General features: G+C 38.0%; 1 protein-coding gene across 1 annotated transcript in view; it reads left to right on the top strand.

Annotated features, from left to right (window-relative positions):
- The window catches only part of COL5A2 (collagen type V alpha 2 chain), a 103,261-nt gene that overhangs the window by 53,231 nt on the left and 23,695 nt on the right, over nt 1–26,335 (top strand). Inside the window, exons 2-23 of the mRNA XM_071561975.1 lie at nt 691–915; nt 2,374–2,387; nt 3,647–3,679; nt 4,288–4,320; nt 4,984–5,037; nt 8,459–8,569; nt 10,422–10,499; nt 12,437–12,481; nt 13,008–13,061; nt 13,649–13,702; nt 14,965–15,018; nt 15,723–15,776; nt 16,494–16,547; nt 17,760–17,804; nt 19,022–19,075; nt 19,958–20,002; nt 22,062–22,115; nt 23,865–23,963; nt 24,440–24,484; nt 24,591–24,689; nt 25,107–25,160; nt 26,127–26,234. Coding sequence (XP_071418076.1) covers nt 691–915; nt 2,374–2,387; nt 3,647–3,679; nt 4,288–4,320; nt 4,984–5,037; nt 8,459–8,569; nt 10,422–10,499; nt 12,437–12,481; nt 13,008–13,061; nt 13,649–13,702; nt 14,965–15,018; nt 15,723–15,776; nt 16,494–16,547; nt 17,760–17,804; nt 19,022–19,075; nt 19,958–20,002; nt 22,062–22,115; nt 23,865–23,963; nt 24,440–24,484; nt 24,591–24,689; nt 25,107–25,160; nt 26,127–26,234 — 1,466 coding nt within the window. The remainder of the gene's footprint in view (nt 1–690; nt 916–2,373; nt 2,388–3,646; nt 3,680–4,287; nt 4,321–4,983; nt 5,038–8,458; nt 8,570–10,421; nt 10,500–12,436; nt 12,482–13,007; nt 13,062–13,648; nt 13,703–14,964; nt 15,019–15,722; nt 15,777–16,493; nt 16,548–17,759; nt 17,805–19,021; nt 19,076–19,957; nt 20,003–22,061; nt 22,116–23,864; nt 23,964–24,439; nt 24,485–24,590; nt 24,690–25,106; nt 25,161–26,126; nt 26,235–26,335) is intronic.

A 26,335-nucleotide genomic window follows, 5' to 3' on the forward strand; every position in this document is an offset into this window, starting at 1 on the left:
GCAAAATAAGTAATTTGAGGACCTTCTTATTGCTCAGCTGGAGATACTGCAACAACCCTGCGGCGGGTGCTACTGTGCCACTGGACTGTGGCTGACTGTCCTTTTTGGAAGATTCGCCATTCTGTTACACCACTAAATAAACCTTCCCCAATAAATAAACCTTGCCCAATAAATGAGGTGGTGTTTTTCTTTTGCTCAGCCACTGCTGAGTATGTTCAGCATTGTCTCAGGTCTGGCTGCAGCAAGGCACAGGCAGTGTGTGCCATTTCATGCAAGAGTCTCACAGGGTCTTTTCCCTGAGCAGAGTTCTCCAGCACCCTGTGCACAGCAGTGACACAGAGAAGGGAATGAGCAGGAGTTCCTCAAAGCAGAGTTTGTACCCCACTGAGCAGACTGGCATCCAGAGACTTGTGAGGCAAAGTTCATTTAATACTGGAGGGGGACTGTGCACTCTGTGGTGACTCTGTTTTACTTGTTTGTGACCAAGAAATAAGGTGGTAAAATATGAAAGAATTATGAGATGACTGATATTTTAAGGTCTTTAGTATCAGCTTCAGCTATGCTGGTGCCCTGTTTTCTCTGTGTTTGTGGTGCTGCTTCTCATCTCCAGATGTGCTCTTCCCTTTTCCAGACCTACTCCTTTCATTTCATGGTTGGAAAAAGTGTTGTATATTCTCTCTTCTGTCCCAGGAGAAGACGTTGAAGAAATAGCCTGCACTCAGAATGGACAGATGTACCTGAACAGGGATATTTGGAAGCCCTCACCGTGCCAAATCTGTGTCTGTGACAACGGAGCAATTCTTTGCGATGAAATCCAGTGTCAGGATCTGCTGGAGTGTGAGAATCCACAGGTGCCCCCGGGAGAGTGCTGTCCTGTGTGTCCCCACACAGCACGAGATTTTGATCCCACCATTGGTAAGATCGCTTTCTAGTTTGCTTTTTTGAAAGGAGTGACAGCCCAAAGAGCTAGGAAACCTCATTATATTAATGCTTCTAATAGTGTTTCATGGTGAAAGTGTAAATCTGACAATAGTAGGTACTCAACAGTTATCTTCCTTCTTTGGATGCACCAGAGCTGACTCTGGAAGCAGTTTTCTTTAGACTATGTATGTAAGTCCAAATGGCTTTACAGCTAAAAGGTTGATTTGAATTCCATCTTGATATTTCAAGGAGGCTGAATTCTGGCTTTTTTTGTGGTTCATCTTAAACTGAAAGATAAATATATTGAGATAAATGTGCATAATGAATGTATTAAGATAAATCTATACTGTACACATAGCTATATATAATAAAATTAGTGTTTTTTTAAAAAAAGTCTCAATTAAGGGGCCCTTTAGTAGATGAATAAATGTAAACAGTGTAAAGTGTTTCCCCATGGATCCTTTTTTGAGACATAAAAATAAAATGAGCATGAAGTATTGTTGACCCCCTCTTTGCATCCTGTCTGTTATATACATTAAAGATTATGTCCTTTCCAGTCCATTTCTTCTTCCTGAAAAGACTTGGATAAAGCAATCCCTCCTTAATTTTTCTAAAAGAAAATTTCTTACCTTGCAATTAATGCTACATAATACTGTGCATTGAATTACATTCTATGTATAGTAATAAATTTCTTCAGGAGATGTAATTGCTGTTGATTAGCTCAATATAGAATAAAATAGTGACAAAGACCAAAGAAGGGACTTGTGTAATTGAGCAATGGGGCAAGACGTGGTGAACTTTATTAAAAAGGCTGTGCATCCTGCTGTGTTTTGGGAGACATTAGGCCAACATCAACAGGGTACACCCAGCAAATATAAAAGTAGTGTGGATAATTCCAGAATTTCTCACTGCTATTTGAGGTATTGATAAAATGTTCATCTGGAGGATTTTTGTGGGCATGAGTGTGGCTATGTGGCTCTGAATGCAGGCACTTGATACTGCAGGTGCTTTTCAAACAAGAAAAGGTCAAAAATCCCTCTGTCAGCTTTGTCTTTTGAAAAATACAATGAAATATGTTGTGGATCCATCACCCTTGCTTGTGTTGGAGTCAGTAATAAAGCTTCCTTTGACTTCATTGTCAATAATTAGGCAGCATCTCAAAATTCTTCATAAGATGCTCTGCTTTCCCCATGTGGTTTTCGTTATTCTGCGCAATGAGTAAAAAGACTGAGAAATAGAGGGGGCGGGGGGGCATCACGGCAAACTGTTCTGATTCCTCACACCTAAGCAAGGGAGTGTGTCTCCCTGAGAACTTTCCCAGCTCCCTGCAGGCATCATCTGTGCATCCAGGATTGGGGATGGCTCTCACTGCAACACTTTCACTCAACCCTTACTGTGTCTCTCAGTAAAAACATTAATTCCTTTCTTTTCTTCTTTTGTCCTTTTTCATAGGTAGAGGAAGAAAGGTAAGATTTCCTTCACTTTTTTTTTTTTTAAATATATGACAGACTCTTGTATCTCCATGGAGCACATCACAAAAGATGCATATATAAGCTATGTTAGTTAAAAACACTTAATTCTTTCCTTTGGTTTTCTTTGGTGGCTAGGGATATTGCAGTCCACATGGAAAAAATGTTGGGATGCAGGCAAAACTCCTGATCTTAATATAGAGAATCCCCTGGCTGAAAATCCCTGCCGCCTACATCAAAAGAATTCCAGTTTGAGTAGTTTGGTAGTTTCACTTCTAGCAGTGCTACAGACTGAGGGAAGGAACCACAAGGTCATTAGATAGTGAACTACTAAAGCCTGCAGCTGGCTTTTGTGCTGAGGCTGAGCTGCCCAGCAGGCAGCAGGACAATGTGCTCCTGCCCAGAGCCATGGTTTTGTGGGCAGCATCTCTCATCATATGCAATTAAACAAAGAGAAGATGTGTTCTTACAAAAGACATTAAAATGCATTCTGATAAATGTAGGCAACTACAACAAATAATTGAAATACTTTTTAGGTGATCAGGTATTTACACTCACTGAGTGCTCTCCAAGCAGAGATAGTTTATGGAAACAAAAGGGACTGTTACTGGATAAGCAAGGCAGAAAATGTTTTATCTTTGCAAAGTCTTCTTTTTTTCCTTACAAAACCAGTTACCACCAATAGGTTTAAACCCAGTGATTTGATGTAACATGTCATCATTGTCAACACACTCAGCTCAAAGAAAAGTCAATTGGCAAACACCATTGTCCTTCCCTGTGAAGCTCTGCAATATCATTCTGTCCCTAGGCTGCAGAAGGATTTTCATGTCCATAGATTTAATGATACAAATTCTAATTTAATATCTTGAAGAAATGGAATCTGAATGCTGCCTTGGGCTCTGCATTTTGTATGAATCAAATCATCCCACAACAGAACTTCTACATATTTTCTAGCACTTTGTACCAGTTCAAGCACAAAAGCGTCAAGATATATTTTAGTTTGATTATTCTTTCAGATAGCATGCTATGCAGCTAGAGAAGATGTTAATTTATACCCTTCATGTAATCAGTGTCCATAGCCATTGAAATACTATGGATTATTTGTCACAGGTACTTTAATTTAGTCTGATTGTATCCTTAGAGCAGTCTTAGTTTTTGTCACAGTCACAAGGATGGCATTGATGAAACTGGTGTACCGTTAATTGTACTTGCACTTCTATTCTGCCATCTGATGTTTTTGTATCTTTTTCCTACAGGGACAAAAAGGAGAACCTGGAGTAGTGCCTCCTGTAAGTGTGTGTTTTTCTTCTTTTGTCAGCACACCCTGGAAGTGTTCATTTTAGTGCTTTAAAGCAGAATTGCAGTACTGAATGAATTAAATACAACAAGAATGTACAACCTAGGAATAAAAGGAATGGAATTAAGTACACAGTTTCACTATGTAACATCAGAATTTCCTGTCAATTTTGGGAAAAGTTCTCATTGAGTTAAAGTTGCCATAATCTTTATTTTTATAGTTAGATTTACATGGAGGTGTAATGGTAAATTAATATCCCTATCTAGTGTGAAGACAAAATAGATTTTAAAAAATGATAGGTTGAGCCTAAATCACTGTAATTCACTTATGCATTTATTTTTATTTTTTTTTTAGAATAACAATAATACATCCAAGATTTTGTTCATATTTCTTATAAAAACAGTCTAAACTGGAAAGCAATAACCAGTGGATTTTTTCTTTTTTTTCTTTTTCTTCCCCCTAAAAAACCTTATAATTTGCCTGATACTTTAATTTCCTCTCTTGTTATTTGCTTTTCAATAACTAATTTGCTATAGGGCCGTCATGACAAATACAGCCATAATGTTGTGTAGTAACTGTGATTTTTATTGCATGCTTCAGGTTTCAGGAATACGAGGCCGCCCAGGACCAGCTGTGAGTACTTTTGGATCTCCTGTTTCTCTGATGGTGGCATTTGCCACTTTCTGCCACTCTTTTTTCCTGTTGGGGGATGATGTGAAGTAGGACTCCTCCATGCCTGTAGTGGGTATTGTCTGCACAGCTGTTGTGTTTGAGGAGGCGAGAAGATTATGGGATGTTTTTCTGAGTCTTAGCCCATCCTAAGGGAATGGAATTTTGCTTGTGGCACCTGCATGTCTGAGAACCTTCATGCCAGGTGGATACTGGGGAATGTGTCTCCAGCAGGCATCCAGCAGGAGGAGGAGGAGCTGCAGGATGCTCCCCAGCTGTGGCTGAGCAGAGAGCAGTTCTGTACTAGCATGAAGGGTGTCTCACACCTGTGCAGCTCCTCATGGAGAGCCTCCAGCATTCAGAAACCCTTTGCTGAGTTGATCAATGGAGCACATGAGAGATGACACCATTTCGTAGATCTCTGCATACTGGTTCTACTCCCTTCAGGCAATGTACAACTGAGATGAAATATTGAATACTTGGTGATTATATGTTTTCTTTAAGATGATGTGGAACCCCCTCCCCCCCAAATTATTTTTCAAATAAACATTGTATTTCATATTTTCAGAGCTTTATTAATCATTAGCTAGTTTACAAGGTGCTTAATATTTCTGATCTTTCTTTTAGGGACCTCCAGGCTCACAAGGTCCACGAGGAGAACGAGGACCAAAGGGAAGACCTGTAAGTTATTAAATATCTCAGAAATAAAGTACTTAAACTAACCTCAAAAGATTAGATATCTGTAAACTCTCTCTATGTCTTCTAGAGCTACCAAAACTGTTATCTTATTTTCCAGGAACTAGGTAACAAACAGGAAATTATTTCTATTTCACCATTGCTGGGTAGCTTGAAATGTGAATGTTTTGAGAGAATTGACAGAGATTTAGCAATGTTTCCACTAAAAGCCATACGTTCTCAACAAGCATTCCTAGACAAAACTGGATCATGTTCCCGTTTCAGAACTCACTGACTATTTGCTGGTGACTACTGTGCAGCAGAGGCAGTGTGAGCTGTGTGGCCCAGAGCATTTCAGAAAAGACAAAGCTCAGGAAGTTAGCAGGAGTTAAGATGTGACTACATTTGTTGGAATGCTGGTGAAAAATATAATCAGGATTGTTCAGTGGAAATAAAGACTTCATGAAGGAATTTTGGTGTCTGCATGTGGAGAACCACAGAAAGGCCAAAGAGGAGTGCTGAAAATACCCAAGATGACATGTTCCTTTTGAAAAATCTAGGGCAAAGAGCAGGAGCTGCTAAAAGCAGATCTTAGAGTCGTATCCTTGTAATTTCAATGTGGATATTTTCCTATCCCTCAGGAGAAAGCAAGCCCATACTGAGGTTAGACACAGGCCTAAAACAGATTCTTGAACTGTTCTCCCAGTGTGTGCCTGTTGTCTGTAGATGGTAATGACTTTTCTAAAGCAGTGGAGTGAGTGTGTAATCTCTTTGAGATGATTGCCAAGCCACTGCTGCTCTTTAGATCAGCGTAAGACATTTGTCTGAAGAATGAATATCAAGATGTTTAAAAGAAATCTGGGAGTAATTATGAAATTTTTTGTGCAGAGGAACCTGGGCTGTGTTTTCTGAATCAGACTGTGTCTGAAGTGCTTTCCTAATATGCAGTATTGTCAATGAGATGCTAAATAATTTCTATCCCTGCCAAGCATCCTTTGCGTGTCTCTACAGAGTGACGAGTACAAGCACCAAAAGGCTGTAAAAGGGTTTGAGTTCTTTGACACGGGTTATATTTCTGCTTTCAGGGAATATCAAGGGGTTGAGAAGCAGTCAGCTGCTTTGAAAGTGTCATGCCAAAGGTTCCAGTGAGCTGTGTGTGTCAGAATGTAGGTCTGAGACTGAAGAGCACTGCTGCTAAATAGAGAGTGACTGCTAGTGCAGGAAATTTTATTTTTACTTGTGGAAAAGAAATGTTAGCTCACACCTGCAGTTTATGTTATGAAACTCCCTAATGGGGCAGGTAACTTTGTACAGTACAGACTGTCTTTATGAACTCAATCTGGGTAAACACCTTACTGACTGGGGATGTTTTAAAAGCAATAGACACTTCAAGCTGTTTGTTTGTATCTTCAGGTTATTATTTTCTTTTGTTCTTTAAATGAGGCCCTGCTGACTAGTGATCAGTAGGAACTCAGCCTTGCTGTGGATCTCTGTCTTTTACAAAAGCAAGACCCTTGGAATGTAAAATGAATTCAGGAGTGTTGGCATGTTTTTTATATCAAATGCTTTGCAAGGAAATGGCACGTCTGCATTTGCAAAATGTTTCTAGGAAGGTTAGATTTTGGAGCATCATAACATTTTAGGTGTTTACAAATGATCGTTTGAAGGCAGGAAATAAACTTTGGCACCCTCAGAACCATTCATATGTTCTGCTTTCCATACGGATCTGCACTCGATTGTAATTGCAGTAGCACTTTAAATAATCGAAGCTTGAGAGTGTTCTACCACGAGCTGCATTTTCCTTTTATTCGATTACAAGCAAACCCGTCGAGAGTTTCCTGACCAGCAGCAGCAGCAGTGGGGCCAGAATGCAAAGTTGTGTGTTTAAACGGTGCCACCTCGTGGCATTTCTGAGAATTTTTCCTTTTCCCTTTTTTTTTCCAACCTCATTGAAGAGGTGGAAGAGAATGAAGGGGGTTTTATATACATATAAATAGATAATAGATAAAAAAAATCAAGATTTTATTAAAAAACACTTACATTGGTTATATACCACTGCTTAGTTGCCACCTGCAAATACAAACATGCTTCTCTTGAAGCAGGTTGATTTGTGGTAAATAAAAAGTAGGTCCTATTCTAAAAAGAAATGAAAAAAGGACCATTTTCTTGATTAGATATTGCTAAGGTGTTTTGTTTGGATATTAAAAATCATCTTGCTAAATTCTTTGTAGGCAACTGTGGATTTTTTTTCTCTAATGCTTAGCTTCATTTTCTTATTATTTTGAGAACAAACAAAATTAGGTAACTAATTCTTTTCCTCCTTTGGACAATAAGTACTTTTAGGTTTGGCAGTGTGTGCTTGTGTTTATAAAAGAGATATTAAATAATCAAGTTTTTCACTAGAACATTCCCCTTCCATGCAACACGCACAAATCTTCTCATTTGTTTCAGAATACCATCTATTCACAAGTCATTCTGCAAACTGTGCTAGTTCAAACCATGCTAGTTCAGACAAAAATTCCACTGAAATATGTTGCAGACACAGTCCTCGTCTCATGGAAATTCAAGAAGTCTGTCTGATTATTAATTGTGTCTGTAAAGATGACTCACTCAGCCAGGCTTCTAAAGTTTTATGTGTAAGGATCCTTAAAATAGGAGAGTTCATTATACGGTATGAAACTTCTTCGCCGTAGTCAAGCATTTTATTCTAATGAAAGAATCAGCAGTGACAAGCACTTTAACATCTTTATTTATGAATGGACATGTCTTTATTGGCCCTATTACTACTGAGTTTGTTCCACTATGTTTTATTAGCTGCTTCTGTATTTAATTTTAGTTCTTACATGAATTAAAATGAATGCAGTTTAGGAGTCAAGAGTGGGTGATCAAAATGAGAACCACAGGATGGGCTCCTAGCCTAGTCTGTAAATACTAGCTAAAGATAACATTGACACTGGATAACTTATTCTGCATTTCTGGCATTGTAACTGTGCTGAGAATTCATCAATGGTATGAGCTGGCTAAACCATTCATTATGTCAGTAGTCTGTAAAAATCTGAAGTTTCCTAAGCATGTGTATGCGTGTGCACTAATCTGAGCTGTATGTATTTTAGAAGTAAATTCACTTTATTCTGTATTGTGTGCAAAGCCAAATAATTTCTCAGGAATAGTATGATCTAGTACGGAATGATAGGAATCCTGGTTTTCTAAAGGAACCTGTGATAGAAATTACTGCAATTCAATTATATGTTGAATTCATAATTAATTTTAGCCAATGATTTGAAGACAGAAACAGGTCTTGAGGGATGTTGTTTGTTTGAAGATCTTTCTTTAGAAAAACAGGTTTATCACAAAGAGTAAGTTGCTTGCCAGTTACTGTGATTTCAGTGAACACTTTGCACACTTGGAATTTCTGATTTTCTCTTAGGGTCCTCGTGGTCCTCAAGGGATTGATGGTGAACCTGGTATCCCTGGCCAGCCTGGTGACCCTGGTCCTCCAGGGCATCCCACTCACCCAGGACCAGATGGAATAAGCAGGGTAAGTTTTACACTGGCTTTAGGAGAAAGTGGAGTGCGTGTGGATCACACCCACATGGTACAGACAGTAACTGCCCTTTGGGTCAGTGAACATGCAGTGCTGTGCCTACAGTTTCCATATCCCAGCATGAGGGCCAGCAGCTACTGGCACTGCAAGTTGTGCCAAAACCTGGGACAAGTTGAATGTGAGAAACCTCGGAAAGGACACATCTTTCAAAGTGGCTTTTGGGATCTGGAAATGCCAAACTGCCCAAATCTAAAACTGTCACTAGGTTCTGTTAATTCCAGCTAATGTAAAGCTGAGGAATCTGAGAAATATTATAGGGCAACTAGTGCACCAGATTAGGAATATAGAAAAGAGAAAAATAAGTTTAATTATTAGTGACAAAATAACTAGTAAGAGAAATGAAAATGTGATTGGTTATGCTTCTTGCTGGAATTATTCAGACCAACACTGAGAAGATTCAAGTAAGAATTTTGTTTGTAAAAGGCAATGCTAATCAGCCATATATGCTGACAAGTTGTTCTGCAAGACCGTGAGATTAGCTCAGTTGGTTAAAAGTTGGTTGCAATAATGCCAAGGTCATGGGTTCAATCCCCTATGTGGGTCATTGACTTAAGAGTTGGACTTGATGATTCTTGTGGGTCCCTTCCAACTCAGAATAGTCTGTGATTCTATAAAATTTTTTTTCTTCTCTTTCTTCTTTTGGACATCAATTATGATTGATAATTAAATACATATTTGAAATTCTCAAGTATGTTCTGTTACACATTTATTGCAGTTTGGAATGTGCCTGTTTTGGTTTTTCACCCATTAGTCCAGTGGTGTTACTGAAAAAAAAATTAGTTATACTGACAAAAATCTGAAATATTGATGTTAGGCCAATGGCTTGCAACTTTGGGCAGTGTTTCATGACTTAACCACATCTCAAAATAGTACTGAATCCAGCAGATTAAGCCCAAGGAAGTATCTTCAGCAGACACGAATCTCATAGAATCACAGAAGCAGCATAATGGGTGTTAGGCCATTACCCTATATAAAATATGGAAGAATAGGTGTGGCCAGAGGTCTAATACATTTTTTGTGTGTATTCCTGTCTCTGAAGTCAGATAATCTCCAGCCTTGTGGAAAGTGTGTTTGGAGACCAATTTGATGAGGAACAAACGATAAATCTTAGAAGACTTGAATCTATGTTTGAGCTGTTGCTCGTTCTCAGGCACTGTAAACTCTGGTCTGCCATGAGTGAGGATCTAGTACTGAGTGAAGTAAAATAAAACTGTTGATTTCAACTATGTGCTTCCAGAAGGAGGGCACTGAAGTTTCTCCCTGCTCTCATTCATTGGTCTCTGTGAACTGGCAGGAACAGCAATGGCTTTCACCTTTGCTGGATAAGGGCAACATGCTTAAAAATTCTGATTTGCAATTTATAAAATCCGTTATGGGCTTTTTCAACCTTAAGATATTTCCGAAGTTGAAGAAAAGTAAGTGGAAACAAAGGAAAGGCTTAGAAGACATGAAGGAATATTGCAAGTGAAGTTAAGGTGTGATTCAAATTTGATGGTCATGAAAAAATTGCTTAATTTCATGGGATGCTTTCGTCTTTTTAGGTAACTTTCCCATTTGTTTAATGTAAAAGTGGAACTAGAGTACAGAATGATATATTCACCTGGTCTTTGAAGATTTAAACACTTCAAATTTGCAAGAGAGACAAATTCTGTTTTAGTGATTAAAATTGGATTCTAGTTGTTGGCACTGCAAAGCCAAGGCAAATAATGAAAATGTAGTTACGTGGATTTGCCTTATGAACTATGACAATGAACTACAGCTAAAATCACTCATTTTATTTTTTCAGCCATTTGCAGCTCAGATGGCAGGACTGGATGAGAAATCTGGACTTGGTAGTCAGATGGGACTGATGCCTGGTGCAGTGGTAAGACCAGATTAGTCCTTTACTGTAAGGCAGGGTGGAAGTGAGTGCGCTTACTAAAACCCAGAGGGCTTCCTATGCCTCTAGAACCTGGATGTACAGTATATTCACTGCAGTTTTGCACAGCATCTGGAAAAAAAAAGTGAAAAACCATCGTTCTATTAAATTAAAGCCTTTTTCTTCCCACCTCTAGCCACCTTGTGGTTTTCCTTCCCTACTTCTGAAATATAGCAGCTACTAACAGGTACAGGAATGGACAGCTCCTGAGTTTCTGTTTCTTATATTTGGACTTACTGCAGATTAACTGAAAATTGTCAGGTGTAACACAAAGCAGAATAAACAAACATGTGACTTTGAAGCTTTCTTTTCACATTGTGATATCAAAGACATTATTTTTTGGTAGTAGTTAAAAAATATTTCAAAAACCTGCTCTTAACTGAAATCCATGCTTTCAAGACAGACATCCTGTTTCTCCACAGATACTGTTTTACCACTGGCATCCCTCATGTTTTCGATATGTCCTTTACTTTTAGTGCACTGGGGGCTTAATGGTTAACACTGAAATTTTTTACCATCACTGAAAGCTCTTTCACCATCCTAAGCTTTCTCTGCTAGAACCCTTGGGGTTGTTTTTGAGTATTATCTCTTCATGATTGATATCTTGGAAATAGTGTTATCCTCTTTGCTAATATATGTTTATTTATTCTTAAGGAAACAATCCTTTAGTGATTGTGCTCTCCCTGAGTTTGCTTACCTGAATCTTACCCAGCCAAGTCCCCATTAGTAACCTTCAAAATCAGTTTCAATACCATATGAAAGGTTCTAAAGATAATCTGATGTTTTGCCTTAGGATTGACTTTTCTTTGAATGTCTTTCTCCAGTGAATTTGCTTTGTGCACGTACAATGATTTGTGCCATAAGTCTGTCCTACTTTGTTGCCCTTCATTGTTTTGCTTAATCCTTTTACTCTGTTTATCTCGCATTTCTTGTACTGCCTCTTTTGTCATTCTCAAACATGATTAATTTTATTATTATTATATCTATGTCTCTATAAGGCCTTACACAAAGTCCACTAAAGTCAGTTGGCACTCAGTTGCTGTCTTTGAATTGATTGATTATGTTATGTGACATCTTTTATTCGTTTCCTTGTAAACTGAGTAACAGACAACTGAAACACTGTTTTGCTTCTAATGCTGACTAGATTTTTAAATGGCCTATGACTAACTCTTCTACATCTACTTCATAAGAATTATTTAAAATTAATTAATTGTAGAAGACATAAAATCTTCACCTTTGTCAAAATGCAAATTGTTGCCTGTTATAGATAAGTTTGTAACTATTTTCAAACAAGAGAATATTTATTTCATGTTACGAATTACAATTAAGAGTGAGATTTTTCCCAACAATCTCATAAAACTTTCTAAGGGAAAATCAGAACTTTCTGTAACAAACCACAACCATTTGGAAGCTGTGTTGGTGGTTTGTATGAGACATTTAAACACATCCTTGCATTGCTGCTTCTCAGCTCATGGCTGAGAACACCAGGATTAATTTATTTGGTCATTGATTCCATTATGAGATTCATCTGAGTAATGAGACTCCCTTCAAGGGAAGATTATTCCCCCCAACTCTTCTTTTGTTACTACATTTTTTTTTCAATGGAAACAATCTGACTGATTGCAGAGACTGATTTTTCAGAAAGTGAGCAAGCCCATATTTTCGGCTGTTCATGAAATTACACTTCTGTGACTTTTTAAGTTTGAAGGCTTTATTCTATGTGCATTTCATAACACTTCTTTTCTGAGTAAAAGCCTTCCTGAGGGTTTGACCATAGAAGTATTGTCTTGGAGGTCACTCTCGGGCCTTTTTGCTGTCTTTGTAGGGTGAATGTTGCTTGGGAAAAGGTGTTTTCAGTGTGTAATAAACTATGTGTTTGACAGGGTCCAGTGGGTCCAAGGGGTCCTCAAGGTCTTCAAGGAAAACAAGTAAGTACTTCACCTCAGGAATTTGAGATAACTGATCAGATAAAGGCAAAACTCATAGTAATCAATGTGTGTTCACCTCTGGGGCAATGTCCATCTCCGGTGACATGTGATCGAATGTTTCTCCATCTAGAGGGGAATTTCAACAAGCTGCTCTAAAGAGCTCTGCTCCAGATGTACTCTATACACAGGAATTAGCTCAAAAAGAATGGGTTTTAGGCCTTTAACAAGGTTTTAACCCAACACATATTATTTTTTAATGAGGGAACAGCGATGAAAATGGTGACTGTTCTGGTTTTGCTATTGGCATGCTTTTAAGTTTCCAGTGGGATTTGTGTATGGCACAGGATTTCTCTACAGCATCAGTGTTTTTAGGATCCAACTTTCACTCATACTGAAATGTGAACTGGTTCTGAATTAGAATCCAGATGCTCCCATGGGCTGTGATTTTCCTGGTCATGGTTTTTAATTTATATCCTTATAATTCCTTTTGGAATTTGAAGCCTTATTAATCTTTGGTTAATTTTAGGGTGGTGCAGGCCCCACAGGCCCACCTGGTGAACCTGGGGATCCGGGACCTATGGTAAGACCAATAATTGCAAACATTTCTACAAGAAAATTGCCGATTTGCTGTGCCTTTTTGTTTGAGAACAGGGTTTTTTTTCCATGCTGTTTCAACTATTACATAACTTCAGTGAAGAGTTGTGTTGTTCAAAGCAAGGACCAGTGAATTTGAATTGTTTTGAATGTGCACAGGCATGATTATATTATAAATGATCCTTTTCCAGCAGAGACCGGAGGATGGTTAAGCACTGGTAAAACCATATCTGGTAGTGAAACTTACACGAAGAATGATAAGAATGTTTGGGTTTTTAGGCAAAAAAATGATACAAAAGTAAAACAAGAGCCAAAGATCTGACGCAACAGCAACTGTGATTTTTAATGTATTTTTTTCCTTCTGAAGAATCCATCCTATATTTTCATGTAATATAATGCACATTTCTCAGGGCAGGATGGTTAGAAAGAGCATCACAAAATTAAGCAAATGTGCTTAAGCGTAAAATTTGTTCTTTGTCCATCTATTTTTGTAAAATCAGACTTTGAAATGGAGCAAATAGGTATTTTAGTGATGGCTAAATGGACTTCTTAATAAGTATATTTATTTCTTAGGGACCAGTAGGTTCTCGTGGACCAGAGGGACCTCCAGGCAAACCTGGTGAAGATGTAAGTTTGTTATTATTTGTATCTTGGTTTACTTTTAATAAAGCAAACATCGGCATCTGTGAGACAGTGACTAACCAGCAGATGTGTCTGTTGTAACTACTATTATCTGTTTTCTTTCCTGTGTAATCAGACCCCTCATTAAATGCAGTGTCATAACTGTGAAACTTGGCAGCCCTTTCAAGCCCCTCTCTTTTTCTTAGATGTCACCATCATACCTAAGGCCTAATAGCACCAGGTCTTTGTTACTTCTTGCCTCAGTCAGTTCTTAACTAAGATGTCTCTTGAAATCAAACATGGAAATATATCACAATAGGGCAATTATCTTCTCTTGGAACCACAGGATAAGTTAGAAGAACTGTAATGGTAGCATATACATGCATTTGGACAATGAGATTTTAGTATTTAATACCGTAAAATTCGTGATAATTTGTTATATTCATAACAGATTTTATTACTCTACCCGTGTATGTTCACATATATGTAAAACATATGTATTATACCTGTCACATAAGTGTATATGTACTGCATAACAGTAGCCTAGGAACTTCCTGGTATGTGTATATTATTTGTTTGCAAAGCACACTAAATCCATCTGGACTGTAATTTATAGTTTGGAAATTAGTTAAAAACTGTAGGTTGCAGGTATTTTAGTATAAAAATCATCACAGTTTGTGTAATAGCTCCATTCCCATTACATTGTACAAGGACTTTGAAGAATCCTTGGAATCAGTGAATTCTTGGGGCACGGAAGCTTAATCTTCACACTGCTCTAAGAACTTCCTTCATTTCCAGTGTCTCTATGGGTGTCTTTAATTGCAATACACAGAAGATAGTTGCTGACTAGGATGAAGTTATACACATTTTAAAACATTTGAACAGAAGGCAAGCAATAAGCTGCAATGGAGGCAGTTTTAGATTGCTGTTGCAGTGGGAAATTAAAGCAATTTGGTGCTGGGTGAGGATGACAAAAGGTTTCCTCATTCTCAGGAACACTACGTGGCAGCGCCCTCTTGTGATGCTGGGATGCACTGTGGGCTCAGCCTTCAGTGCCCACAATTCTTGGTTAAAAACCTTTCTTAAGTTAATGTTTCTAATGCACATTTGGTGGGCATGTGTGCACTTGTTTTAAAGACAAGATATATAATACTGATGTGAATGCCTTCATTTATTTGAATGGAAGAGTATTAAGAGAAGTTAATTTTCACATTTTTTCCTATTTTAACGTGGTTTTGTTGTTTTTTTTTTCTTTCTTCTTTCCTTAGGGTGAACCTGGTAGACCAGGGCAAACCGGTGAGCCTGGATTTCCAGGGTCTCCAGTAAGAGCATAATCTTATGTCATTATATGATTCTGATTACTTATCACATCATCCTAATGATTCATTAGTGCAAGGCTCTGCCATTCAATTTCTGAAGTACGTGTGTTAGCTCACAGGCTGCAGATCAGTTTTGCTGAATTCCTGTTATCTGAGAGTATGGAGCTGTTAATATGATTTCTATTACAAATTCATATGATCAATATTCTAACACAGCTCCTTTCCATTACCTAGTCTTTCCTGGGAAACTGGGTAAGAAACCCAGTGCAAGATAACTTTGGTTTAGTTGCTAAATGTGTTTTAAAAGCATGCTATTTGACTGACATATTCTGAAAGACCATGTACAGTTTGCAGTTCTGAGTTTTTATTTTAAATGATAGCTCTGAGTTTTGATCTGTTTAATTAATGTTTATCCATATTAAGACTCAAAACTTGATGTACCATCCCTTTTATTTTCTTCTGTTGGAATTTGATGTTTGATCATACATTGATATAAATTATAAAGCTTTTAATATCAGTGAAAATGTGCGTAATGCTGAGATTATCAAACTCAAATTCCCTGCCTTACTATATTGTGTCACCAAGGTGAAGGAGTGGTAGCAGTGTTAGTATCACTGCTGCCAACCTCATCCCTGTTAGCAGCATTATTGCTGGGCTTATCTGTAGAAATGAGGGTATTATTTGTGGTTTTCCTTTTTCCACCTTAGGGCCCTCGAGGTTTTCCTGGTGCTCCTGGTCTCCCGGGTCTCAAGGGTCACCGGGTAAGAGACAAGACTTTCCTGCTGCTTACAGATGTAATTTCCAGGCAATTTCAATATAAAGATTTTTTTTTTTTATCTGAGTGGAACTTGACCACATTACAGGCAAGCCTGTAGCAGAATTACTGGCATTTGAGAGAAAGAGGGCCTTGCAGAAAACCAGCACTCTTCCCCTTTAAGCTGACCTCTGTGTTACATTCTTAAGTGCTTTCCTCACTCTCTTTTCAACTGTTCTGGGAATCTGGAAGGAGATCTCCTGAGCCCTGCCAAACTTCAGGAGGCGCAAACCTGACAGTTCTCTCACTTGGCTGGCAAAAGTTGCATTAGGGTGGGGAACTAGAGAGGTGGATATGTTTGCAACATGGAGTGATTACAAAATACGAAGTTTTTTGGCCAGAATTTTACTTTGGGGACGTATAAATAGGTTTCCTATGGCTCAGAGCCTCCTCCTTGTTGTTTTAGGATTTTTTAAAAAACTTTCTTGTTTTAAAAAGGAAACCAAATCCAAGGAAATGTACCTTGTACAACTGGTTTCCATTTAGGAAATGTTTAAAAACTTTATTCCATCTGTTTTTTTCTTTCTTTTTTTCCTTTCTTACTCTTACCACCTCAGATCCATTCTTAACACTTTAGTATCGAGTTACTTTAACAATAATACTAGGAATTCTCTCTGTATGTACATATATAAATGCAATTTCTCCAATGTTTTATAACTTGCAGGGATTGAAAGGACTCGATGGTCCAAAAGGTGAAATTGGAGCAGCTGGTGCAAAGGTATTTTCATGGCCCAAAGAAATAAATGGTTAAGTGTGTTTTATATAGTGCCAAAATCATGAAAGAGGGTAGATCTTTTGAACACTTCTTTTGTGACCTCTCCTGTCAATGCAATTAGTATGGAATGGAGAGATTACATGGAATTGTCCATATTTACTGTGTGTTTGATCCATATAAAGTGCTGTACAGTGACACCTCTGGGCTTTATACAGGTTGAGAGTTCAATAGTGACAGCCTCAGTTTCAGCTGGGGCTTAGTTTTAGGCCTCTCAGATACCACTGGGTGAATTGACTGCAGTCCATCTGTGACACATATGTAATGCTGAAGACAGTGAACAAAGAGCCAATGCACATATTGCAGTTTTCCACTTGGACAGTTCATGATTCTTGTTGACTTTATGTGGCCAAGTTGAGAGAGGAAAACACAGTTTTATAACATTTTTAACATTATAAAATGGAACAATGCATAACTAAAACCTGACTCTTTCAGATTACTGGTCTAGAGATTGACTTAAAAGAAACAGGCATTGGAGTGGAGAGAGAGGATATATTTCATCAGGTTGACTATTTTTCACCTAACAAGTTTATTCTGTTGGAATTTTTGACCCCCACTGTCACTGCAGCACCCTTACAACTTCAGCTCAAAGCAATGGTAACACAGGATAACCAGCTGGAGTCAGTTCTTTCAAGATAGGTCAAAGTTATTTTAAAAGAGAACAGAACACTTTTTCAAGCTTTCCCACATTCATTATTGCTGTTGCTGAAATCTTTTTGGCCTGGCCTAGGTGATAACTGAATGTGGGACAGAACTATTTCTTTAGATTAAAAACATAGTAAATAAAGTGAACCTTCCAAAATCTAAATGTAAATGTATGATTAATACTTAAAAGGGGAATTTGTGTACAGAATTTTTTTTTCCTAAGATTGCTCACCACTTTCTGTGGAGGCAACAAGAGCAGAAGCCTTGGTAGAAACAATGCAGTAGGTGGTGTGGGCAGGTAGCTGGAACAGGTTCAATCTGCTTCACTGAGAACACATAAATATGGCCCTTCCCATCAACATGGGAAAGGGTGCCCTTGCCATGGGGGATGCACACAGGTGAGTGCAAATCTGCCTCTGAGCTCCAACATAAGCACGGAGGACAGGGATGAGATGTGAGTCCATTTTCCTTTCACCCATTTCTCTAATTGTGATATTTCATTTCCATTTCTAGGGAGAGTCCGGACCAACTGGTGCCATGGGTGCAACGGGTCCTCTAGTGAGTGTCATGTGCACTGGGTAGTACCAAAGTGATTGTCAATACTGTTGCCAATATGAATTTCAAGGTTTTGATATCTGTATTTAAGATCATGGATCTGAACTTTCTCTTAATTAAGGCTTCATTTTCTATTAAACAAACAGTAATTTTGTCCACTCTAAGCTGTTATTCTTCTCCATACACAGACATAGGTAATAATGATAAATCAGAAGGCTCAACAGAAACTTGAATGTAGGTATGGTGAATGTTTAGCTACTTGTCTAAGTGTAGGGGGACTAGTTTTTTCTTTTTTCACATGTTGATGCCTCATATGGAGTGATTTCAATATGAGGAAAGCTGGCTTACATTACTCTGAGATAGTAATGGAGTAGTTTAGGTCAGAAATGAACTAGCTAAGAAAACCATGGACAGATTGTTTTGGAAATTATGGTGAGGACAAGTATGCATGACATGGAAGTGAAATGGAGAACCTTCTTCTCAGAGCAGTTTTCATTCAGGTATGGTTTTGGACAACTGAATAGGGGTGAGCAGTGTAACATGCCAAAAATTGACTCTCAGCAGTGCTTCTGGAAGTAAAGCACCTGACTGATATTAGATAATGACATCTCTCTGGGAAGAACTATCTTGTGTCATGTAGAATGTAATATCCCTGAAGTGGAATCTAGTTTTTGAATGAGAGGTAGTGAATGAAATTTCTTTATTGTCACTGGTGAGTATATGCAGAGTTTATTCAAATGTGTTTAAGACTGGAAATACTGCTGGAAGAGAAAAAAAGAAATTACTATTTATTGAATTGCCACTGGTGAATCCTGGGAGGCTATCAGGGTTTATGTGAGCTGCTACTTCTTTCCTACTGTAGGACAAGACAAGCTACACCTGCAGGAGTGCAAAAAAATAACTTGGTTCTGTAACTGTTGTTTCCATCCTCTGTCCTTGTCATGCTCACAGTCTCAGTGAACCTAATCATGTCTATGTTAAAAATAAAGAAGATCAAGCAGAAAATCACTGGAGAGTGATGCAGTGCAAAACTGACTTGAAGCACAGGAAAGTCAAGTATGTTTAAAAAAAAATAAAAACAAAGAAAAAATATCCAAAACAAATGGTGGCAAGTGTTCTCTTCACTGTGGGGAAAAAAGTCACGTGAACTACGCCTTGCCCTTTTTATTATTTTGCCCTGATGGCCTCCTAAATAATGCACTTTTTGCTCTCTCTTCAAGGGACCCAGAGGAATGCCAGGGGAAAGAGGTCGAATTGGACCACAGGGTGCCCCTGTAAGTAGGATCTTCCTTCCCCATCCCTGTAATTCTTCCCTTGTTTTACCAAAATTTAAATCCCTGAGCCTGAAAGTGTTTGTTCAGTTGACTTGCTAGTCACTTTTGCAGTGAGTTCTGCTGCAGCCTAAGAAAATCAGGGCTGAGTAGCGTTATGGGGTGAGATCTTTACTATAAATTTTAAAAGTTAAAAACAGTCTTAAAAGGAGAGTAGTAGCTGTATAGTAACTTCCCACACCAGAGCTGCCCTTGAGGCCAAATATCCTTACAACACTTTCATCTGTGACACAGAAAAAGTTTTGTTTCTTTGGAATTTCTCATGAGGGGCTATTTTCACCAAAAATTACTGAACTGGAAATAATATGTATTGATTTTGACTGGATAAAGGTTTAAAATAAAAGCTTAGATGAAGTCTTTCGATTCAGATTTCAATTTAGATGAAGTCATGTAATTTAATTCCACATAATAAAGCTGTCTTCTTAAAAAACATCTTGATTTTCATCAAAAAGAGGGATTAGCCTTGACATGAGATCATGTTTGAGAAAGTTTCATCTTGTTGCTTTTCCATTCACTGTCAAGTATTGCTTTTCTGGCAATTTCTCCCCATATGGAGTTTTATATACTCCATTTTTGTTACATGCCACATGCAATGGGCCCCTCTCAAAATATTGTCCTTTCTGAAAATAGAGAAATCCCTTAACTAGAAAGGGAGCAGTTTCTTCTAGAAGTTTTCCATGACAGTGTTTGGAGGAACATGCAATGTAGCATTTCTTTGATCAATTTATTATATATAGGCTTTTATTACAAATGCCAAGAATCAAATAATTTAAAAACCCCAGGTAGTGTTCTTATAAATATTCTGTTTTCTCTTTTCATATCTAGGGTGGACGTGGCCAGCATGGTATGCCTGGGAAACCAGGGCCAATGGTAAGTTTCTTTCTCAATGACCTGTTTTTTCACTCTATATTTCTACTTGCATTTTGACACTAAAAATAAAAATAAAAATATTGGCAGTTGCTGGTAAAGTGCACCTGGAGTTAGTTACCTGTGAGTGATATCTGGTTCAACTCATTTTAGTTTCAGTGCTGTCCTCTGAGAAATTATACTCTGTAGTTTACATCCTCCGAAGGCTTTCATTTGCAGAGGAGTGGACTATAGCATTTTCTGGGGAGGGGTGATGCTTTGCTGCTCTTACTAAATTCATGTTGTAGGGAGGAAAGTGTCTTAAATATCTGCTCTGTAATGTAAAGCAGTTTATAATTGCATATTATCTTCCTTCAGAGTGTAGCCCCTCTCATCCAGAGGAAATGCCACTGACTGTGTCATCTTAATGAACAGATTATTTGAAAACTTCATTAAGACATAATTAGCTGTAATAGAAGCTCAAAAAAATGAGTGTCAGTTCCTAAAAGCTGCAAAACTCTGTTGTTTCATGTATCATGAAAGATGGGTAAATTGCTTGAAGAAACTTTCAAACAATGAAGATTTTTTCAATATTGAATACAAATTATCAAGTTCAAAAAATCTGAGTCCCAAGCTAGGAAATTTTACATGAAGCTTCGAATTTTTCTTTGGAATAAAATATGAGCTCAGCTTCACTGGACATGGTAACTGGTTGGCTAATATTTTTGGAAAGTCCCATGAAGTGTCACAAGGGAGATACTGGTCCTTAATGCACATTTCTCATTGGAGGAAGTGTTAATGAAATGTGTTGTTATTTGGGTCAGTGCAGTGGTACACTGTAACTCTGGAATTCTTCCTGCAAAAAGAGAGAGATTGGGCAGACACGTGTTTGTGATCCAGTACACTGGGACATTGGGTTTCACAAATATACTTTGTGAGTTGTTGTATCAGTTCTGCAGAAAACCAGTGCAAGGTCATGGCAGAAATGTCTGTAATTAATGCTAAGTGGGACAGATTGTTCTGATTAATTTTGTCAGGAAAGCTTTATTACATAGAATATTTTTTCTCAGTATGAATCATATTTTACAAAAAGACAGAAAATCAGGAAAACGTAAGAGGCATCATCTGGGAACATCACTGTAGTGAGTATTTATAACCACTGTGTGCCGCCATCCAGAGGCTTTATAATACAGTCAAAAGTTCTGTTGAATGTTTTGTTCAGCCCAAGAGGCATTATGGAAATGGAAAATATTTACAAATATACTCTAAAGCTCTTGGCAGACTTTCTGTACAGCAGAACAAGGTTTGCATCATACCATACAGTTATATTCAAATGTGTACACTTGAAGTTTGCTTTCTAGTGAGTTTGGACAGCCTGCCCTGTAATGCAGCCCCAGCTGTTTGCACCCCTGCCCAAACATCACATCCTCACAGTCCCCTGAGGTGTCACTCTGTTACTCTGCAGCACAACAAACCAAGAACTTGGCTCTAGAGCCAGAAATAATGTAGCTACATCAATACTGTGGCTCAAACTGTCAGCCCTTGGTGGAGCATTGACTATCTCAAGATATAAATCAGTTTGGGAAGAGCCAAACCTGGTCTGGGGAGCTGAAGGTGTAACTCTGCACAGCATTGTGTTTCATGGTGTGGCAGAACTCAGCCTTTGCTCCACTTCCTTTTCCAGAAACACCTGCCCATCTTTGAACAAAAATCCAAGCAGTAAATTGTCTCTGCTCTACATCTTTGTCTCTCTAGCCTTGAAATTTTCATACAAAATCTGTATTCTACAGCTTGCAAAGGAATTTATCTGTGAATTTGGGAATTTTAATTCCCATAATTGTTAACTATGTATGTATCAATTTGGGCACTAATAGCTGAATCAAGAACTACTGCACTACAGGTCCATAAAATGTGTGTGTATCACTTAAAAATGTTTTTTATAATTATATTTGTTTTATTATAAACAAATGTTTTATGACAAAACCCCACATGTAATCCTAGAACCACATTTACCCAGTGATTAGAAAAGAATCTGTGTCATTTAAACTGCCAGATTACAGCTTTGTGTGTCTGTCTCTTATAGGGCCCACTTGGCATAACTGGTTCTCCAGGTTTTCCTGGTATTCCTGGTATGAAGGTAAAAAATAAAATGAAAGTATATTTTTAAAATGTATAACAACACATAATTAAAAATGTGTACTAACTGCACAGAGTTCAGATTGAGGTGTACATTCCCCAAGTGTCCCTGTGAAATCAATCAAGACCTTCAGAGAGAAGATAAAAACCCAAAGCCAGATAAAGCAATTGCAATTCACCACCCTAAGGATACTTTGCTTTCACTTTTGCTTATGTTAAGGCCGGATTATGAGAACACTGTCATGCTGTGTCTCAGGAATCTTGTCCAGTTCATTAAAAGAATAACAAAATGTGTTGTTGCTAGTGAGGTTGTGAGCACTGGTCTAAGTCAGTATGAAAGCAGTACCTTCTAGTGCTGAAACGTCTAGTTTTGGCAAGGACCCTTTTTGAGATAATCTAGACTGGTAAGGCAAATGCCTGAACCCCAACAGAGGTGTGCTGCAATAGAAGAATAGAACAAATTATCACAATAGAACAAATTATCATTACTGCGTTTTGTGGCTCAATGTGATTGGACAGAAATGCAGAACTTTCACTGACTGCAGCACTGCCTTTGTGGCACTTCCCTCTCTTCCTTTTCAAGAAAGTGCTGTTTTCTTTTTCTTAATCTTGAGGTGGTGTCTTCAAACATAAAAAAGAGAACTCACACAGCTTCATTATCCTTCTTATACTTGCCCTCCACCCAGTTACTCCTCTTTGTTCCTTTACACTCCTAAAACATGATAGGAAAATGTTATACAAGAAGAAACTCTGTAATAGTGGGGTAGCCAAGTTCAGCAGATGTTTTGTGTTGTTGTGAAGCTGGCAGGATTCATAAAACTGTTTTGGAAACAAGTCTTAAGAAGAGTGTTAACATAATCATAGAATCAGAACAGCACGTTGGAAGGGGACCTCCAAGGATCATCTGATCCAACCTTTCTTGGCAAAAGCGCAGTCTAGACAAGATGGGTGTATAGTTAAATGATAGACCTTTTAGTGCATGTCATAAAGTGTTTTGATATGGTAAGCACTATATTACCTAAGTAAAAGTTTAGGGAAGATGTTACATGATGAATCAATTACAGCTTTTGCAAAGGAGGAGCTCCCTTCAAGTTTGATCATCAGATGATGTCAAATTGGAAGAGCTGCTTTGAACTCACAAAAGCCAAAGATGTGGACTTCATTTATGAAGACATGATATTAACAGCCATCAATTCCAAGAGGCAAATTTCCTATATAAAATTCAAAGATGATGCTAGGAAGAATTTTTTTTAGAGCATCCAGTCCAATCTTACAGGGATTTTATATTTAATATAGTGCTGAAACAGTGAGTTCATCTTGGGGGGGGGGGGGGGTGGGGAATGTTAACACCCCCCCACCCCCCTGCCCCAACCTAGATGTGTTATTATATTTAAATCTTAAGCCTTGTTGTTAATGAAGGTAAAAAATAATCTTGTAAAATTACAGACACATACTGAGATGTCTGTCCCTTGATCTGATTTGGGCTCCTGGATAATGCTTCTTTTGTATAGAAAGTTTCTTTGTCTTCTATACTTTGAGGAAAAATCCTATTTACACTTTTAAAGTCTGCTTTCACATACAAGTAATAGAAGCAAAATTAGGTAAGCAAAATAATATTTTAAGGATAATCAACTATTTCAATACTTGAATTGTTTTTTGGTTATAAACTCAGTATTCCTTCTTAGTTACTTTATAGTGCTGCTTTTTAGACCAAAATAATCTCCAGTTGTTTTGTTGTGTGAAATCTTAGGGTGAAGCAGGTCCAACAGGTCCTCGTGGTCCTGAAGGTCCTCAAGGACAAAGAGGTGAAACAGGTCCACAGGGCCCAGCTGGATCACAAGGTCTTCCTGTAAGTCCATTAAACTGAGCTCCTCAGTGCTCAGCTTGTGCATGTTACCTGTTTATGGGGGTTTTAGTACCCCATTTGAGACACTGAGTTCTACTCAAGTTACTTTCCTTTCCCCTCCACCCCGGGAAAATAAGGTCTTATTCCTTTGTTCTGTGCTTATTTTATAGATAATAACTTTTCATTATTTAATTACAACAAGTTGGAAAACTGAAATTTACACAGCTTGATACAGTCTCAATCCTGGAAGTACTTAAAAACTTAAGCTTAAACATAAGATCTTCAACACTAAAAATCCCATTTACTTGCATTCTTCATTACCCCTTGTAGTATTTGCATAAGTAGATCATATGTTGCTGTATTTATTTAACAGTCTTTATTGTCTGGTCTTGTAAAGGGGATAAAAAAATATCTTCTGCTTTTGTAATTGATGCTCTCCTCATTAAAATGATTTTTAATGATTGGTATGTTATCTTCAGGGTACTGAAGGCACAGATGGTTCCCCAGGTGCAAAGGGCCCTACTGTAAGTAACTGTATTTCCTGCTGAAGAAATTGTGTAAGTTCATTTATTTTATTTCCTTCTTTTTATTGTGTGTCCTTATGGTGCTTGCTGTCCTTTCTTTTTGTAGGGATCTCCAGGCACAGGAGGACCCCCTGGTTTGTCAGGTCCCCCCGGCTCCCCAGGCCCACAGGGCAGCACTGGGCCCCCTGGCATCCGAGGCCAGCCGGTAATGGTGTCCTTCTCTGTGGAAATTGCAATGTCTGACAAGTGTGGCACTCTGGGAAACCAAACTCAGCAGTTAGCAGGGGATCCTGTTAATAAATTCATAGCATGCTTGTGAGGATGCTCACTCAGATCTTGTGGGTCTGCTGTGTGTCCAAAATGCTCTTACTGCTTTCTCAAAGGTATAAGGAAGAAGAATGTCTCTATAACCTTAGACAAAGAGATTTAGTTAAGTTTTTTTCTTCATAATGTCACAATAAACAAGTATAATAAGGGGAAAGACAAACACTATTTTAGGCATCCTATTATATTGCCTACAACTAGTAACTAAACTAGGAAATGTTCCTCTGTTTCACAGGATAATACAAACTGATCACGTGATTTATGCAGACTTTTAACCTTGCCATGTCTTAATTTTCAGGGAGACCCTGGTGTCCCGGGTTTCAAGGGAGAAGCAGGACCCAAAGGTGAACCTGTAAGTCTGCATGTGCTTTGTAAGATGAAAAGCAATCACAAGGCTTGCATGAATATTTCAAATAGATCCTTACATTTTTAAAGACATTTCTAATGCTCATAATCAGGAGAGTAATTATTATTGAAGAGAAAGCACAGTGAAACTTGGTAAAGAGTGCTAACAATGAATGACAAAGTAGGTGCTTGGATGTTATAAATCAATGTAGGCCTTACAGGACTCAGAGGCAGAGAAACAATTTAGTGCATCTATTGGTTTCTGTAGCACACAGTATTTTGTAGCTTCTCCATCTCACAGAAAATGGATCCATATTATTCTGAACATTTAAGAGCACACAGATTGGTGTGGTAATCATAATAAAGTCCATTTTATTTTAAACTTACATTTAGTACTTATGTAGTTTTTTATGTATTAAATGTAGTTTAATTAGACATTAAAATAATATAAATATTTACAAATTTATGGAATCATTAGCTGTTTAGCCCACAGTTAATATTTGTGAAAGATTACTTGAGGTCATGGCTAATTCCATCCTATAACCATGTGACTTTTGGGAGAAAACTGACTCTACATAGTTTGACTTGTCAACCAATCTTTAGTTTTTCTTTCTCACTAGTTAAATGATCATGTAATAAGTGACAAAAATGTACAAGTGAAGTAATGGTTTCCTTACCACTGTCTTCTTTACTAGTCTCACTGAATTTTGAATCCTTTGCAGCTTGTCCAAATACAAATTGTTATGGGTGATCATAAGAAGCACTGTACAGCCCAACTGCAGAATTACAATTTATTAGTTTATAAACACTGTAAAAGAGAAAAGTGGATGCTTAAAAGCTGCATTTTTTAATTGATTCAAAACCTAACTATTTTTTTCTCCTTTATTTGAAAAAATTTTTATGGTGTTTAGAAGACTGTGTTTCAATATGCTAGAGAAATGGTGAGCTTAACAATGACTTTTATTTTTACTAGGGCCCACAAGGTTCCCAGGGTCCCATTGGTCCTATAGGTGAAGAAGGGAAAAGAGGTCCTCGAGGTGATCCAGGGTCAGTAGGTCCACCAGGTCCTGTTGGAGAGAGGGTAAGGAATCCAAAGGAATAATATCTTGAGATATGCACTACGAAGCTGAAAAACCTCTCGACCTAACCTTGGATATTCTTACAGCTTCATTGTGGGTATAG

The sequence above is a fragment of the Pithys albifrons genome, chromosome 8 (genome assembly GCF_047495875.1).
Source record: "Pithys albifrons albifrons isolate INPA30051 chromosome 8, PitAlb_v1, whole genome shotgun sequence".
NCBI classification, from domain to species: domain Eukaryota; kingdom Metazoa; phylum Chordata; class Aves; order Passeriformes; family Thamnophilidae; genus Pithys; species Pithys albifrons.